This window comes from Calidris pugnax, unplaced genomic scaffold (genome assembly GCF_001431845.1).
Source record: "Calidris pugnax isolate Ruff unplaced genomic scaffold, ASM143184v1 scaffold103, whole genome shotgun sequence".
Classification (NCBI taxonomy): Eukaryota; Metazoa; Chordata; class Aves; order Charadriiformes; family Scolopacidae; genus Calidris; species Calidris pugnax.
The window spans coordinates 6,164,178-6,182,247 of NW_015090990.1; the positions used below are offsets into that span (position 1 = coordinate 6,164,178).

Genomic DNA, 18,070 nt, shown 5'->3' on the forward strand with positions numbered 1-18,070 from the left:
GAGCGTGGTTTGGTTTTGTTTTGTTTTTTAAATGAGATGCTCAAATCTGGTACTTAATTCTCTAATAAATTACAAGTAATTACCTCATGTGCCATATATGCAACATTCCTATTAACACATCTCAAAATGTCATCATTTTTATATCAGAACCATATTGTTGATTCACACTCAACTTGCAGTTCATGGCGGTCACTACATCTTTTTTGTAGAGCAGTGGCTGTGGCCAGATCCTGTCTATTTTGCATTTACGTATTTGATTTTGCCTTGTCAACTGTTGCATTTTCTACTTGTCTCTGTTGAAATAAATCCAATTGCTTTTGGACCAGCTTGTCAGTTTGTAAAGGTCATTCTAAATTTCAATCATTTTCTCTCCTAGCTTGATGTCTTCAGAATACTTGACACATTTTTTTTTTCTTTTATTTCACATCTTGAGTTGGTAATGAAACTTGTTATGAAACCCATGTATAGCACAGATCCCTGGAGGATCTTCAGAAAGGTGCCCTTATGAATTGACATTGGCCACTGGCAACTGCTCTCTGAGAGTCTTTTTTCTAATATTTTGTAATGATTTCAGCCAGAACATATCTTCTTTATTTGCTTATGAAAGTGTCATGTAGGACTTGTACCCATGACTGTTGTCCTGTTATTAAGTTGGCAGGAGACAGGAATAGTTTTACATATGGCATATTGTTTACAAGCTCATATTTAGCATTTTCATTACCTTATCATTATCATCTTTGTATTGAAAAAATTACTATTTAAATGTTTTCAAAAATAGTAGGCTGAGAGTTGAGCTGACTGGACAGTTTAACTGGATCCTCTTCTTACCACAGACAAATACCCACAGACAATTTTGAAAATCCAGCTTGGTGCCTATGTGCATCTTTAAACCTCTTAAGCTTTTCAAGTAGGGGTTAGGTCTGTCATGGGGCATGACTATGTGAGCACTGGAATGTCTGAAAATCCACTGGTTCCTTATCTGATATCTGAGAATAGATTGCAGATGCACAACTTATGCACATAATCTCTCTCTTTCTCTTTAAAATAAGCAGATTTTATGCTGTCTCTCTCATATACTGGTGGTGACAGAGTAGAAGCAGTCATTAGGAACTGGTTGCAATTCCCTGTTTGTCTCTCTAGCATTAGCCCTCAGTTAGTTCATGCCAGCTAAGCTAGTCAATGCCAGCTGGCAGTGAATCTCAAGAAACCATCTGCTTCCTGGGAACAGCCAGAACATACCTAATTTTGGCAACTTTAGCTTAATATGCCACCTGACCCAAAAATCTCCACTAGAGATGCCCATTTTACCATAACAATCCCAAGCTAGGAGTTGATGGCAAATTGTTTTTCCCTTTCTACCTCAAAGCAGAACAAAGACAAGAAAAGAATGTGCTGGGGGCTTTTAAGACTTCCATTTCTTTAAATTATATTTTACATCATTTTGATAGTTAGCCTATTAACAAAATACATATAAGTACTTCAAGTACATTTCTCTACTATAGAATTCCTTTATAGTAATTTTTATAGTAATGTACAATAGAAGCGTGGTTTCTCCCTCAGCTGCTCAAGTCAAGATCCAGTTAGCAATTTCTTGTCCATGTTGTGTGATGTTTTCATGCTGCAAAAATTTCGCTACTTTTTCAAGTAATATTTGGATAAAATAGTACATAATAAATAATTATATAGCATTGAATGGCAGGTATCAAAATGCATGAACAAAGGCGGGGAATCACTTTGTCTTGTTTTCCTGGTATTTGTTGACTCATTTGCTGACGTACACAATTTAATATTCCACCCATTGTATCATACTCATTTTGGTAGGTTACTGAGAATTAGCTGTATAATTACCTTTCTATATTCTAATGAAAGCCAACTTCAAGCCCTATAGAAGGTCATTTCCCTGTCAAAAAAGTATTTTCCATGCATTTTTTCATTTTTAATCATTATATGTTGCAGTTAAGCTGTTAGCTCTGCTTATTTCTTTAAAGTGTAAAAGTCTACGCCATTGTTCAATTTCCATTAGGTATAAATGATGTAGTTCTCATCACCTTTATCATTCTTTTTTTTTTCTTTTTTTTTTTTTTTTTTTTAAAAAGGTCACCTTGGGTTTAGGAAAGTTTAAAGAGCTGCAACAGCTAAATAGATACAAGAAATTCAAATTTTTTTTTTTTTTTTTTTTTTTTTTTTTTTTTTAAACAGGTCATTTCTACTTCTTGGAAGGACAAAATGATGCTCTGCTGTGTGGCAATAGCTCAGATGCAGGGTAAGAAAACAGTCATAATTTCATAATTTTTCATTATACATCAAGAGAAAAGAATTAGCTACTTAGAATAGCTCAGGTGGTCAACTCTAGTATCAACTGTACTGCAGATTTGCAAATTACCAACGTTTTGTAATTGAAGCTATACCTATGTGATTTAAGTTTATGCAGGCATATGTACATGTATGTATGCACATATAACTATGTGATTTGAGTTTATGCAGGCACTTTCTTCAGCATCTTAGGCTATTTTTGTAAAGGTAACCACATGAAGGCTATGTGCATAAATGTTACTGCCAGCTTGCTGACAACTGTTTATCACCATGCTAATTGACATTCTTCTCTTGTTCTGGTTGAGATGTGTTGATATGACAAATTATGGGGAAGGGTAGATTACTATTAGCTGTATTATTAAATCATTGAAATATCATTAGGAAATGAAATTAAAAAATGAAAACAAATAAGATATATATTTTTATCTTAGGTATGTAGAATAAAATTTTACTTGTTCATAATTTCATTAGCAACTGGTACTCCTGAACAATTTTGTGCTTTACTATAGCATATCGTAATTTAGAGTAGTTGTTAAAAATAGCATTTCCTCTTCTTTTGTAGTCAATGTCCAGAAGGATATATATGTGTGAAAGCTGGTAGAAACCCCAACTATGGCTACACAAGTTTTGATACATTCAGTTGGGCATTCTTGTCACTGTTTCGATTGATGACTCAGGACTTTTGGGAGAATCTTTACCAGCTGGTGAGGACTTATTAAAATAAACAGCACCATCACCAATACCATTACTACATAGTACTTACATAGTTATTTTCATTCACATATCCCTAGGGCCTTTGGGACAGAAATCATCTTTTATTTCATATATGTAAGCTGTCTAAAACAACAGGGACCTTGTTCATAATTTAGATTCCCATGTGCTACTCAAATACATAAAAAGAAATAGCTGCTATTTTATGAAGTTGGTTAAGCATTATTGTTTCCTTTCACAAATGAGTAAATGAACTTAAGTTGTTAAAGCTTCTTGCCCGAACATGCTGTAATAGATGCTAAAATGATTTGCAGTCTAGTACAAATATATTGTCTTTGAAAAGGTTACATCTTGTCCCTGAACTACGCAAATTCTTAACCTGAAGGACAGTGATGTTATGTAGCATGACATTTTGTATACTGCACTGTCTTTGTGGCATTGTAGTTTGGGACAAAAAGGTAAGATGCTGATTAGTGGCCCCACTAACTGTTAGATTCAAAGGCCAGATGTATAGTGGGGGCAGCAACTGCTACTACATATTCTCATTGGTAGAGTTGTGAAGTATTCAAGCTACAGAATCTTATTTACCTTGACTGTAGTAGACGCAAAACTTGGATTTTTGCACATGTAGCAAGGATATAGAACTATTTGTATCTGGAAAAAGTAACTAAATAATCTTGTGCTAACACAAAGCAATCTTAAAATGTATTTCTAGATTGTAACACAGATGATACCATATTTTAAAGTCTACTAAAAATGTATATTATCTCTTTTTCCCCAGACACTGCGTGCTGCTGGGAAAACATACATGATATTTTTTGTTTTGGTCATTTTCCTGGGTTCTTTCTACCTGATTAACTTGATCTTAGCTGTGGTTGCCATGGCCTATGAAGAACAGAATCAAGCAACCATGGAAGAAGCAGAACAGAAAGAAGCAGAATTTCAGCAAATGCTGGAACAACTGAAAAAGCAACAGGAAGAAGCTCAGGTATCCCTATAAAGTTAAATTCCTTCTTCCATTCATGTTTGTGATTGGATGCTTTATGTCCATATATGAGAATACTTTTACTCCCCTGCTCCTAACAATATATTACTTTCAGTCTTATACATTCCTTCAATTTTCAAACAATCCTTAGTGTTTTCCATTCTGCTGACTTGATTGAATCTGTTAATTTGTGACAAAAAATGATAACCAATAAGTTAAAATACTGGATTTTCTAATTGGAGATGGAAACTAACTTTTTTATTGAGGACTTGAACAAGTTGCCTAGAGTGCTGATGGAATCACCATCCTTGGAGATAATCAAAAGCCACCTGTACATGGTCCTGGGCAACCTATTTTAGGTGACCCTGTCTGTGCCAGGGAGTTGGACATGATGACTTCCAGAGGTTCTTTTCCAACCTCAACTATTTTGTGATTCTGTGAAATGGAGATGGGGGGGGGGCGGGGAAACACCCAGGAATTCTGCTTATTTAAGTATCAGAAGCAAAACTATTGTAGGTGCTGTGAGAGAAAAATTTTGCTTCAGCAACATTCAGCTTTTTCTACTTCTTCCTCAGCTCTCAAAGCAGAAAGCTATAGTTATCCAGTTTTAAAGAAAACTGGAAAAAGTGGAGAAACTGGAGAAAATTTCTGTACTTCTGTGGTACAGACGTCATGATTACACTTTGAAATTCTTTTTGAATTTTTGAAGACTCTGAAATCTTTAGCAGGATAACTGATGATGTATGCTGGGCGTGTGGCCACACAGAACAGAAGTTGAACTATGTCTTCAATGTAAGCACATGACTAAAGTCAGCAGTAAAGGTTTTTTGTTTGGTTGGTCAGTTAGTTTGTGGTTGTTTTTTTTACCACAACTTGTAAATAAATGTTAATCAAATGTTCTACATGTTTGAAACTTTAAACAGCAACAGGTCTTTCATAGCCTGCAGTTTAAGTCAAATCTCTATGATTTGAAAAACTGAGATAAACAATATTACACCAGATCTTTACTAGACTAGAGAGTATTCAAAATCCAGCAAAATGGTGTGAGTAAGTGTTGCTTCCTGTTAAAGAGTTTTTTTCCCTGTTGTTTGACCCTTGATTCCTTACTTTTAGATAGTATTTCACATGAAAAATTCATTGCAATATATTGCTCCAGTCTAAAACAGATGCTTGTTATCTCGATTCTCTGACATCTCGGTTCTCTTGGTTAACTCAGTTTTCCCTTGGGCTGCTCTAACTCCTGGTTTATGGACCAGTGGAAGATTATGGTTCATGTGGTGTTTCACAAATTATACTTCTTATGATATACTGGGTTCATTGAAGCGGGATCATTGCTTTCATTTCAAAATCAGATTTTTTTTAAGAATGGCAATAAATTTAAAATAGTGAGTAGTGTGTGTTTGTATAAATGTTGTAAATTGCGTATGTGCTTGTACGTATAGGCAGCAGCAGCAGCTGCAGCAGCTGACTCAAGAGATTATAGTGGAGTAGGTGGAATAGGTGGATTCTCCGAAAGTTCTTCTGAGGCATCAAAACTGAGCTCGAAGAGTGCTAAAGAGAGGAGGAATAGAAGAAAGAAAAAAAAGCAAAAAGAACAATCTGAAGGCGAGGAGAAGGACGGGGAAGAATTTCACAAATCTGGATCAGAGGACAGCATCAAAAGGAAAGGTTTCCGATTTTCCATTGAAGGGAATAGACTGACATACGAAAAGAGATTCTCTTCCCCACACCAGGTACCATAGTATTATTACCTCTTAAACACCTTTTTTGTCTGCTCATCATATAAACAAAACCCTGTAAAGTAGTTTGGTTCTTCTTGCAAAAGATACCACAAATTCTTTAGTATCTTAAATCAAAGTATGACCAGGTTAATACTTGCAGCCAAAGATAAAACTATAAGAATTTTGTTTTTATTCTGAATTTATGTATGAAATATCAAAATAATGTGTATTAATTAAAATGAGTTGTTTCTTAATGAAAATGGACCTATCTCCCCATCAAGACGGATGTATTGAGCATGATTGGTGGTTTCAAAATTTGGTTCATGCATACAAAGGAATTTAATATTTTAAATCGAAAAAGTACTAAATTTGGCATGAAAAAAACCAGTAGAAATTGCATAAATGTTCATGTGAAATTTGACAAATTAATTGATGTGAGACTGTTAATTGTGTTATCTTAAAGAAGGTGGAAATATCTGTGGCAATGTGTCTTTGCATGTGTTCTCTTACATTGAAACACCAGTGAGTCAGAGTGCCATCTGCATCTCCCATGCAGACATTTATTTCATTTGATAAGTTTTGTTATGTTATCCCTTCTACAGTTGTCAGAGCTCCTCTTCATTTGCCCACCTCCAAATCTCTCCTCGACACCTCAAGTCCAGATCTCACATCCATTCTGTCCTTTTTCTGCCCCTTTGTGTGCCTAAATATGCTTCTTCCTTTTATCCCCACCTTCTCGATTTTCCCTGGTATTTATGACTTGCTTTCTCACTCTTTTTAGTTACTATTACTAAACTAATTCCTTCCTTTTAAATCCTCTTCTATTTCTGTCTCTGGAAAGCCTGTTTCATCCCTAAATAGATCATAAGCATCCATATTCTCTTCATGTATCACTTCTCCAGCTCCCATTCTCAAAGAAGCTCAGACCTCTTCATCCAATATTTTCTTATTAAGGACTGTCCTCCTTAGACCAGACTGTGGTGGGAATATAATGATTCTAGCTTCCTATTTCTGCCAAGTTAAATCCTCCTTCCTCTTCCTAACATGTTTCCATTTTTAATAGTGCTGTATCCTTCCTTCCTGCCCCATATCCCTCGTCCTTGATCTGCCACCATTTTTTGTTAACTGTCTAAATAGCCTCTGTGAGACTTCATTGCTGAATTTAGTTAGTTCATGATGCATTACGTTCCTTATAGAAATTTTCACACCTATATTCATTGACTTCATGTTGAAGACCCATCTGATCCCTTAGGTGCATATTCTTGCTTGTGTCTTCATTCAAACTGCAGCCTTTTTCAACTGCAGCTCAAGTCATCCATCTTGTATGACATGAAGCATTCCTCATACAGCCTTCTGCTCTTACCTTTTCATCTCCAAGTTCATTTACAGCTGTTTACTCTTGACAGTCTAGCAATCCCCTCCCCTCTGGTTTTCCAACCCTAGTTCCTTTCCACTACGAGTTCTAGCCACTAAACAGAAATTCCACTCTCCAGTTTTAATAACCTTTTGCTAGACAAAACTCAGGTTTATATCTCATCTTTGACATTTTCCTTGACATTTCACTTACCTTCAATGTAACTGACCATTATATTTTTCTTGAAAACTTATTCTTCCTAACATTCATGATTTTGCCTCCTCTCAATTTTCCTGATTTAATTGTGCTTTGGAAGATCCTTTTACCCCTTTGACAGTTTTCTAAGTGATTTCCACAAGGCCTTTTGCTAGTTCCCATCTCTCTTTCTCTCTCTCTCACTCAAAACTCTACTCTGGACCCACAGCTGTGAATCATTTTTAACTTGGACCTCTTTCCATGTCCCAATTACTGATGTATTCATCAAGAATGTTGTTGCAAAGAGCACTAACCTATCTCATTGCTTTTACCTAATTTGCTAGTACCTAAAGATTTTTTTTTTTAAAACCATAAAACATAACTGTGCCTAAAGTTCTTCCCAACCCACCTTGTCTACTTACAGTAAACAAGTGAAGTCCCAGCTTTGACTGACCCATGCCAGCATCCATAACCTCCTGTTAAATTTTCAAACTAGTTTCTTTGAGTTCTTTCTGGTATGCTGCCCCTCATGCTTGGAAGAAGCTCCCATGAGTTTCCACAGAACACTTCATTGCTTTCCTCAAATCCCTCTTTAAAACTCTCTTTTACCATGCTGCCTACAGAAAGCTTGACAGGGAAGTGACTTCAGGTGAGCTAAGAACACTGTTTATCATACCCATCAATTTTGCCTCCTTGTATTCCCTCTCTTTTTGTATCCATCTGTTGTGTTACGCTTAGATTGATAAGTTCTTTGCAGAGTGCCTTTTTGTTCTGCATTTTGCAGTACCTAGCACAATGGGGCTCAGGTCCATAAAGATAAATTGCAGAAGAGAAACAAAGACACTGCTTTGTCATGTATCATCTCTGCTGTTCGTAGAGGTCTTAGGTGAAATCAGGTGCTAATGCTAATCAAGTATCTCAAGTAAAAAGAATCACTGATACAAATTGAAGTTATAAAGATGTATAATTATTTGCAAGTTTAGAGCATTATTTTGACTCTGATCCTGAAAAGATCCTCCCATAGCAGACCATTTACTCACATGAATAAACTGATGAAGATTAGTGAGACTGTTCTTATAAAATTACAGGCATATCTTTGCATATTCAGGACAGCTAAGACTTTAAAAAAGAAATAAAACCTTATTGTGGCCTCCTTTAGTAGTATCTGAAAAAATATGTATGTTTTTTAAACTAGGCAGTAATTGGGAGCTACCTCTATGTGCAGACTGAGTCACGGGAAGTTTGCCTGAAATTTTATTTACTCAGCCTGCTGTCAGACTAATGCCAACCTGGGGTAAATAGTGTCTAGATGTGCTTACTCAGTTTATGAACAGTTGGTAATAAAACAGGCAGAATGGCAGGGGAAACAATTCTGTCAAGCAGTTTCTTTTACTCTAATTAAACCAATTGATTCCCAGGTTGCCCAGGGAAGTTGTGGATGCCCCATCCCTGGAAGTGTTCAAGGCCAGGCTGGATGGGGCTTTGAGCAACCTGCTCTAGTGGGAGGTGTCCCTGCCCAGGGCAGGGGGGTTGGAACTAGATGATCTTTAAGGTCCCTTCCAACCCAAACCATTCTATGATTCTGTAATTTCATATATCCAAAGTAGCAAAATAACTAGTCTTTGTCTGTCAGTTATGTGCTCTTTGTTTACTATCCAAAAGGGAGTGTATTGGGGGGGCTGTACCAGTTCATTTCTTTGTAGATGACCTTGCCCTTTAAGACATATTAACACTGTGGTTTTTTCCCCTGTATGAAAACATTGTATTTGAAAAGATTTTCATCTGATAATCATTGTTTCTATTTGCTTACAGTCTTTGCTGAGCATTCGTGGCTCCCTGTTTTCCCCAAGGCGCAATAGCAGAACAAGTCTTTTCAGCTTCAGAGGTCGAGCAAAGGATATAGGATCAGAAAATGACTTTGCTGATGATGAGCACAGCACTTTTGAAGACAATGAGAGCAGAAGAGATTCTCTCTTTGTTCCTCATAGACATGGTGAACGGCGCAACAGTAACATTAGCCAGGCCAGTAGGTCATCCAGGACAGTCCCTCAACTTCCAGCAAATGGGAAGATGCACAGCACTGTGGATTGCAATGGAGTAGTTTCTTTAGTCGGTGGGCCGCCAGCTCTGATGTCACCTACTGGACAGCTTCTGCCAGAGGTGATGATTGATAAAGCAGCCACTGCTAGCAATGTAAGGAAGTCCGCAATAGCTCAGGCATGATGTCTTCTCCCTGTATGATCACCTACTGTTTCTACAAATCTAGTCACTTGGGAATGATTCCTTTTCTGGCTAAGCCGTGGATGCTCCTTTCATATATTCCCATTATAAGCTAAAGCAGAAACTGAAAATACATGCAAATTTACTGGAATTATCAGAATAGCATAGTAAACCATTGAATAAATGTACTCTGTGTAGTCTTATATCCACTAATTCATTATGCTAACTGAAGACTTAACTGGAAGATTCTGTATTCGTATATCAGACAGGATATCAAAATAATAAAAAAAAATTATATCTATTTAATGGAATATATGAAATGAGTATTTAACTTCCCGCTTTTAATATAACAGTGATAGTACAACTTACATGGGTTGTGATAGTGTTCCTGTCACATAGTAAATTTCTTAGGTTTTTTTTTTTTTTTGAGATGTCATTTTTTCTTTTATTTTGTTTGTAAATGTGTGCTAGGAAATTGGTGATTTATTCTAAACTAAGAGTTAACTTAAGAAAATAGACTTATTTTTTGTGCTTTTACTGCTAGCTGTGTGGGTGGTGCATTTTCATGTTTAGAAAAAGAACTCACTGCCTAATTAGAAAGATATTTATGGTAGAACTCATTGACAAGCATTGTGGAAGTTTTTATAGTCTAACAGCTGTTTATAGTCTAAAATCTGTTTTAATCTCTCAGCCCTGTTTCAGCAAAATACTTAAAAACACATTGTTTAAGCACAAGAGCAATCCTACTGATATATTTGACTATTTGCTATATACAAAGTTAGGCATATGTTAATCTATTGCAAAACCACAACATAAATGGAGCATGGTGCAGGAGAGCAGAGTGTTTTAAACCATTATACTTTTATAATAATTTACTGTGTTATTCTTATTAAATGAACAATCGATAGGCTATTTTATCAGTGTTTTATTTTCAGGGCACTACTACAGAAACTGACTTAAGAAAGAGACGGTCTAGTTCCTATCATGTTCCTATGGACTACCTAACAGATCCTAGTGCAAGGCAAAGAGCAATGAGTATAGCCAGCATGCTTACGAACACCATGGAAGGTATGTAACACAGAATTTTTGTATGACAATGCCATAAAGTGCTATTAAATGTATGATAAATCAAGTAGCAGTGGTGTTTTAAGGCAGCTATTTCAGCCTAAAGGGTACAGGCAAGATAAGATTTGTATACAGAGGTAGTATTTTTTTTTTTTAAAGATGGACTGACATATTTGGAAAAGCAGTCAAGTTTTCAATATACTAATATTGAAACCTATATAATAGGTTTAAGGTGGAAGCAGAAAGCAGTTGATCAGTGCAGTGTTTCTCTAGAGAAGGTGTGTTTTGGGGTAAAAGCTCTTTTTAAATTACTGAAATGGCCATGTTTCTTGCAGTAGAACAATCTCCTTCTAGCAATTCACCAGACATGCTGTTTCACAAAGGAAGGATCACATTGTTCTTTCTTTAAGGCTAAATACAATTAATCTGAATCATGGAATTAAGCAACTACTTGTAAAAAAGGAAAAGCATTACTTTGAGGATTAAATGACTATGCCCAAAATAGCAAATAGGAAGGTAATAATGAACAGTTTTGCACATGTGGACCATAATACTCTCTAAATAGTTGTGGGACTTAGGGTTTGTTCTAAATGTTTATCTTTCAAGAGGAAAATTTTAAATATTTTACTCATTCTGTGTACAGAATGATAGAATGGTTTGGGTTTAAAGGAACCTTAACAATCGACTAGTTCCAACCCCTCTGCCATGGGCAGGGACACCTTTCACAAGAGCAGGTTGCTCAAAGCATCATCTAACCTTGCCTTGAACATTTCCAGGGAGGGGGCATCCACAGCTTCTCTGGGCAACCTGTTCCGGTGTCTCACCGCCCTCACAGTAAAAAATTTCTAATCTAAGATAAATCTCCCCTCTTTCAGTTTAAAACCATTATTGCCTGTCCTATCACTCCACTCCCTGATGAAGAGTCCCTCCTCATCTCTCCTGTAGGCCCCCTGTAAGTTCCAGAAGGCTGCCATAAGGTCTCCCCAGAGCCTTCTCTTCAAGGTAAAATGACCCCAGCTCTCCCAGGTTGTTCTCATACGGAAGGTGCTACAGCCCTCTGATCATCTTTGTGACCCTCCCCTGGACTCACTCCAACATGTCCATGTCCTTCTTATGCTGGGGACCACAGAGCTGAACACAGTACTCCAGGTGGGGTCTCACGAGAGCAGAGGGACAGAATCACCTCTCTTGACCTCCTGGCCAAGCTTCTTTTGATGCAGCATAGGATGAGATAAGGCTTCTTGGGCTGCGAGTGCACATTGCCAGCTCATACCCACTTTTGCACCCACCAGTACTCCTAAGTCTTTCTCCAGAGGGCTGCTTTCAATCCACTCATCACCCATCCTGTATGCCAGATTTCTAAGACAAATCTCTATTTTGCATCCTGTGTGGCATTTGGTTGTGAATGGTTATTTCATCTATTGAATATTTAGTGTTCTTTTTACATAAAATTTAAAACATAGTGGGACAGATTATTTTTAATTGCAATTTATTTTGACTGAGAGTAGCCTTGTTTTCAAAAGGTCTACAGTATCAACAGTTTGTCAACATTACCTTGGAAAACAGCGTTTAGGCCTCAAGAAAATACCTGGGTGATACCGTAATAGACAAATATGTTTAAAATGTTATTTTCTTTTTTCTCTCTAGAACTGGAAGAATCCAGACAGAAATGCCCTCCGTGCTGGTATAAATTTGCTAACACTTGCTTGATTTGGGACTGCTGTACTCCCTGGCTGAAAGTCAAACATATTGTAAATTTGATTGTGATGGATCCATTTGTTGATCTGGCCATTACTATCTGCATTGTCCTGAACACCCTGTTCATGGCCATGGAGCACTATCCGATGACAGAACAGTTTAGTGGTGTGCTTTCAGTAGGAAACCTTGTAAGTCTTTCATGATGTGTATCACTTTTTAAAAAATATTATATATTTTTAAATATTTATATAAAAATATTAAAAAAAAATAATTAAAAAAACCCCTTCTGTCACCCATGTTTAAAAGAAAATGTTGACTAGATATTTATAGGCTTGGGATGGTTGAATTTAAATTTAAGTTTTATTGAATCCCTTTTTGCTGATATCTATGGATTTCACCACTTGCTTTATGGAGCAAAAGATAGTTTTATTGAGTCAATATGTATTTTGATTTTTAAAGCCTTCAGCCTCTGTCATTGAAGCTGGTTAAAGGAAGTTGTCTAATATTTTTTCTTGACTGGCCACTTACAAATCATAAGAACATTCAGTTCTATTCCCACACCTGTTCTGGTCTTAAGTAGCACCTCCTGAAATCCTGGGTGTTCAGGAAATTGGAGAGGGGAAAGATCCAGTAAGAATGGCAGATATACTGCAGCTCCGCAGGAAAAGGTGAAACGGCAGGACCGTGCCTTCCACCAGTCATCCTGAAGAACAACGGTTATGCTCAACTTTCAGTATAATTTTTTTTCTTAATAAAATAATTGTCTGTCTCATAAACTTACCATTTTGCCTACATGCAAAAAGATGTCCCAGGGGCAAAGATGAGATCTAAGGAGGAAAAGCAGAGCATTAAAATCAGAAAAGATTCTGTGTCTTGGTATTTATGTATGCATATTAGCAGGCTAGATAAAACTCATATTTTTCCCATTTACCTCTTTTTCTTTGGAAACCAAACATTGCAAGGTATACGTAAGCTTCAAATCTGAATTTAATTCCTGTTCCCAATGTATGGCAATACAGAGAAGCTATTCAGAATTATAATGGATTTCTTGCTGAACTTATCAAAAGTTGATACTGTTAGGTTTAATCTTTTTAGTATTTTCTCATTAAACTGGAGTAAAAAATTGTATTTTCTTTGCAGGTGTTCACTGGAATTTTCACAGCTGAAATGTTTCTCAAGATAATTGCCATGGATCCTTATTATTATTTCCAAGAGGGCTGGAATATTTTTGATGGTTTTATTGTGAGTCTTAGTTTAATGGAGCTTGGCCTTGCAAATGTAGAGGGATTATCTGTCCTTCGATCATTCCGATTGGTAAATATACTAAATAAAATATATTTCTATGTTATATATTTGTATTTGTGCATGCATGTTGTACATTTTTCATTTGTATATTGTATATTTGCCTAAGACAGAAGATCTTTTCATAAGAACTTACAAAATACTAAATTACATGCCCACTAGATGGCATGTATCAATTATCTCATTTGTTTTACATATTATCTTGGTAAAGTCTATTTCTTCTTCAAGACATTGTCAACATCAACTCTGTTCTTGCAGTGAGTATCCCTTAAGGATTAACTTTTTAAAATGGCAGTATCTCTTAGAATGTTTTTCTCCCTACATGAAGGAATAAAAATTGCAAGAGCCACAGGCTCTCATTATCTGTGACTGAAGATCAGTAAATCACTTAGTAAATAATGGTTTAGTAAAGCAAAGTTTATTGACAGTTTTAGCTGATAGACTTCCATTACCAGTTTACTTACATGGTTGGTTTTAGAGAAGAGGAGTGTTGATTTTTCTTTGGATAGGGATTTTTCATCACTACCAGCCACCTTCTCTGCAAGGGTCCATCTGCTGTTGAACAGCTTTTCTGTTCAGAATTCACTACAGTATCTCTGTCTGTTATTAGATATCCCTGTCATGAATACGAACTTGAAAAACCTTGGCCTTGCTGCAAATCCTCTTCTAAAAAGACCTACACAGTAATAGACACGAAGCTAAAATTTCCAGTCATCAAACTCAACTTTTGCCTTAAATAAAGCAAAATATAAATTAAAAGTTAAACAAACCCCCTTTGAAAAAAGAGGGGGGTTAAATTCATCCATTTGTTTGTTCTCTGTATAGCATTCTGCCTGAATGCCTAAATTGCATTCTGCCTGAAGTCTAATATATGTCTGGATTGACTTCTCCCTCAGTAATAGAATTATGTTTTAAACTTTGCATCTATATATTTATGTCACATCCCATGAAATTATATTTAAATTTAGATTCCTTTTAGTATTCTTCTCTTTCAACGGCCAAAACACTTGCCGTATCTTTCCAAATAATTTTAATTTTGTCTCTTTTAAGTTGTATTTTAATATAACACTTGCCTTTGACTGTTTTTCTCACTGTTGCATGACAAACTTTGTAAGACAAATTACAGTTATTTTAAATGACTGAAAAGATATTGTTAAAGATGGTTGTGAGTAACTTGTATGCCTGTCATTAACAACTCTAGCTTGTTTCTCTTTGTAAGAAAACCATTTCTTCTATCTTTCTGCCAGTGAAGACAAAAGAGATCTGGAAGCGTCTACACACTTACAGTCCTGTCAAACTGATCATATTTCATATGTGCTTGTTTATTTTTAGTAATATTCCCTTAGAGTTAACTAAAGGAGAAAGGTTGTTTTATCCAACTTTTCCAACAAGTTTATAGGTATCTAACATGGCCAAAAGAGGCAAAGTCTGAATTGGAGTCTTCGTGATAATTGCAATGTAATTGAAATGAGCATAGGGACAGTATTATTTACTTCTTATGACTTGAATGAGGACGTAAGACTGCTGATGTCTAGTATTGTACAAAGAACTGGAAATACAAATTTTGTAATTAAAGTTTCTAAAGGTTACATTAGACATGATTTAGACACAGGATAACTGAAACATGTATAGCAATAATTTCATTACAATTAGTAGCATAGATAACTATATATTACTCTTCTGTTTTGCAGCTTCGAGTTTTCAAACTGGCAAAGTCTTGGCCAACTCTAAATATGCTGATTAAGATTATTGGCAACTCAGTGGGGGCTCTGGGAAATCTGACCCTGGTGCTGGCCATCATTGTCTTCATTTTCGCTGTTGTTGGGATGCAGCTGTTTGGGAAAAGCTACAAGGAATGTGTCTGCAAGATCTCCAGTGACTGTGAACTTCCACGCTGGCACATGCATGATTTCTTCCACTCTTTCCTGATTGTATTTCGAGTGCTGTGTGGAGAATGGATAGAAACCATGTGGGACTGCATGGAGGTTGCTGGCCAAACTATGTGCCTTACGGTCTTCATGATGGTTATGGTGATTGGAAATCTAGTGGTACGTAATCAGTGGGGATTTTAAAATGTATTAGAACATCTTTGCTGTTTTTTTTATAATTTAGAAGTCAGTGATGAACACTGGTGAAGGACTTTAGGAGATCATGTAATTCCTTTAGCCTTTCTCTAAGTCAGGTTCAAATATACCTTGGTTGTTTATGAAAAATGTTTGTCTACCTTCTAAATCTTAAGTTTACAAGATAAATGTGAGTAAGATAAATGCCTTCTAAAAAACATCTAGCTTAAATCACTTTTTACAGCCAATTAAACTGACTGGCTTCAATAGTGATGGAAAACAGTTGATCTTCATGACAACATTTATATCACTTAAAGGCTTTCTGTTTCCACTTTCAGTCTTTTCTTTCTGAAACAAAATAAGCCTACCTGTTCAGGTTTTTTTCTCATAGCTGATGATTTCTAAACTACTTAGCCCTTTTGCTACTGTCCTCTGAATTCCTCCCAAGCAGCATTTTGGATAGAGACACACATACCCAAAAATGTGGAATAATTATACTTTTGTGTCTTACATGCAACATTCCTTGAGATACATCCCCAGATGACACATAAAATTTCTGTACCGGTATTGCTTTCCTGATGCAGCCTATATGCCCTTTTCTGCAGTGCTTCCACCTTGCCAGTTCTCACACCTTCTGTGTGTGTACTTTTCATTTTTCGTAACCCACATTTCCACACCACTGCTTCAGAATTAAATGCCATATTGATTTTGAATCATTTCACCAATCTACCATGGTTATGCCTAATTGTAATTCTTTCTTGTTGAGTGCTACAATCCCTTCTTTTTTTGGTGTCATCCACAAATTTTATATATATATATATATGCTTAGCCACAGGCGTAAGTACCAATTTTAACCAGACTAATGTGAGAATCCTGTGGTATATCTTCTAAAATATTCTGCAAGTTTGAACAGGAAGAACTGACAAATATAACTGAAATATGATTTTTAATCAGTTTTGCACACAGTCCATCATAATTACGTGTAGTCCAAACTTCTCTTGTATGTTTTTAAAATGTCATGCAAGAAAGTCTGAAATAGTTTCCTAAAATTGAGATCTGTCACATCTGTGGACTCTTTATTGCTTAGCTAGTTTTCCTGCCCCCAAAAATAGACTGATATACTCTTGATGAATACATAAGTTTATTATATTCTGAGTTAGACGCAGTGAAACTATGGTCTGTTGAACTGTAGAAGACTGGAGTCTGCCTGTGTTTTCCTTGCCTGGGAACACTAAAGCAGACGTAGCTTGCATAGGTTACTACATCATATTGTATCCTGCCTCCTTATGTCATTCTTCATTTTGAGGAGCAGACCTGCACATTGTGGAAGAGAAAGTCAAGGAACAGCTCAGGTTTTCACCTATATTAGTCAAGTTAAACAAGCTAAAAGTGTTTTTGGCAAGTTATAATAAACTATGGGGCACAGGTATTACGGACTGGAAAGAATAGCAGGAAGGTGGGTTGAAATAAAGTATTATCTGTGAAATAAAAGTTATGTCATATTGAACAATCCATATTGGAATTACTTTTATGACTAAAAAATAAAAGATCCAGCATATTTTCTCCTTACTGTCTTTTAGGTACTCAACCTCTTTTTGGCCTTGCTGCTGAGCTCATTTAGTTCAGACAACCTTGCTGCTACAGACGATGATAATGAAATGAACAATCTACAGATTGCAGTGGCAAGGATTCAAAAAGGCATAGATTATGTGAAGAGGAAAGTGCGTGAATTCATCCAAAAAGCCTTTGTTAGAAAGCAGAAAGTTTTAGATGAAATCAAACCTCTTGAAGACTTAAACAACAAAAAAGACAGCTGTATTTCCAACCACACAATAGTAGACATAGGTAAAAACCTTGCCTATCTTAAAGACGGGAATGGAACTACCAGTGGTATAGGCAGCAGCGTGGAAAAATATGTTGTTGATGAAAGTGATTACATGTCATTCATAAACAACCCAAGTCTCACTGTGACAGTGCCAATTGCTGTCGGGGAATCAGATTTTGAAAACTTAAATACAGAGGAGTTCAGCAGTGAGTCAGACCTGGAAGAAAGCAAAGAGGTAGGACCATTTCTATATTTCTGTATGTTCTGATGTTTTTCTTTATTTCCTAAGGTTACTAGTGTTGAATTCAAATGTCTATTTAATTCTGATATAACTGTATAGAAACTTGTAATGGTGTTTAAGATAAATTAATGTAAGGTTGCGGGTTCTTAATGAGATGGTAGTACAGTATTGCATTTACAGTAATAATCAAGATGCCTAAGACAATTTTTAAGAAAATGAATCCTTTTCTTTATTTTATTTAGTTAAATCAATAGCAAGAAAATGAACCAATTGAATAGCTCTGGATGCCAAAAGTCTTGCAAAATGTGTGTGGGTTAATGAAAGTTTCTCCATGTTTATTTCATCAGTGCAGTTTATTTACTCTCTTGTCTGCTTTC

At 36.1% G+C, this 18,070-nt stretch overlaps 1 protein-coding gene across 5 annotated transcripts in view; it reads left to right on the forward strand.

Annotated features, from left to right (window-relative positions):
• Positions 1-18,070, forward strand: part of LOC106895130 (sodium channel protein type 2 subunit alpha) — an 81,906-nt gene that overhangs the window by 33,284 nt on the left and 30,552 nt on the right. For 4 of the 5 annotated variants that reach the window (XM_014954257.1, XM_014954255.1, XM_014954256.1 and 1 more), the window contains 10 exons: positions 2,200-2,263; positions 2,876-3,017; positions 3,806-4,012; positions 5,452-5,742; positions 9,092-9,472; positions 10,435-10,567; positions 12,212-12,450; positions 13,403-13,576; positions 15,256-15,612; positions 17,208-17,687. In XM_014954257.1, coding sequence (XP_014809743.1) covers positions 2,200-2,263; positions 2,876-3,017; positions 3,806-4,012; positions 5,452-5,742; positions 9,092-9,472; positions 10,435-10,567; positions 12,212-12,450; positions 13,403-13,576; positions 15,256-15,612; positions 17,208-17,687 — 2,468 coding nt within the window. The remainder of the gene's footprint in view (positions 1-2,199; positions 2,264-2,875; positions 3,018-3,805; positions 4,013-5,451; positions 5,743-9,091; positions 9,473-10,434; positions 10,568-12,211; positions 12,451-13,402; positions 13,577-15,255; positions 15,613-17,207; positions 17,688-18,070) is intronic. The other variant, XM_014954258.1, reaches the window with a different exon arrangement.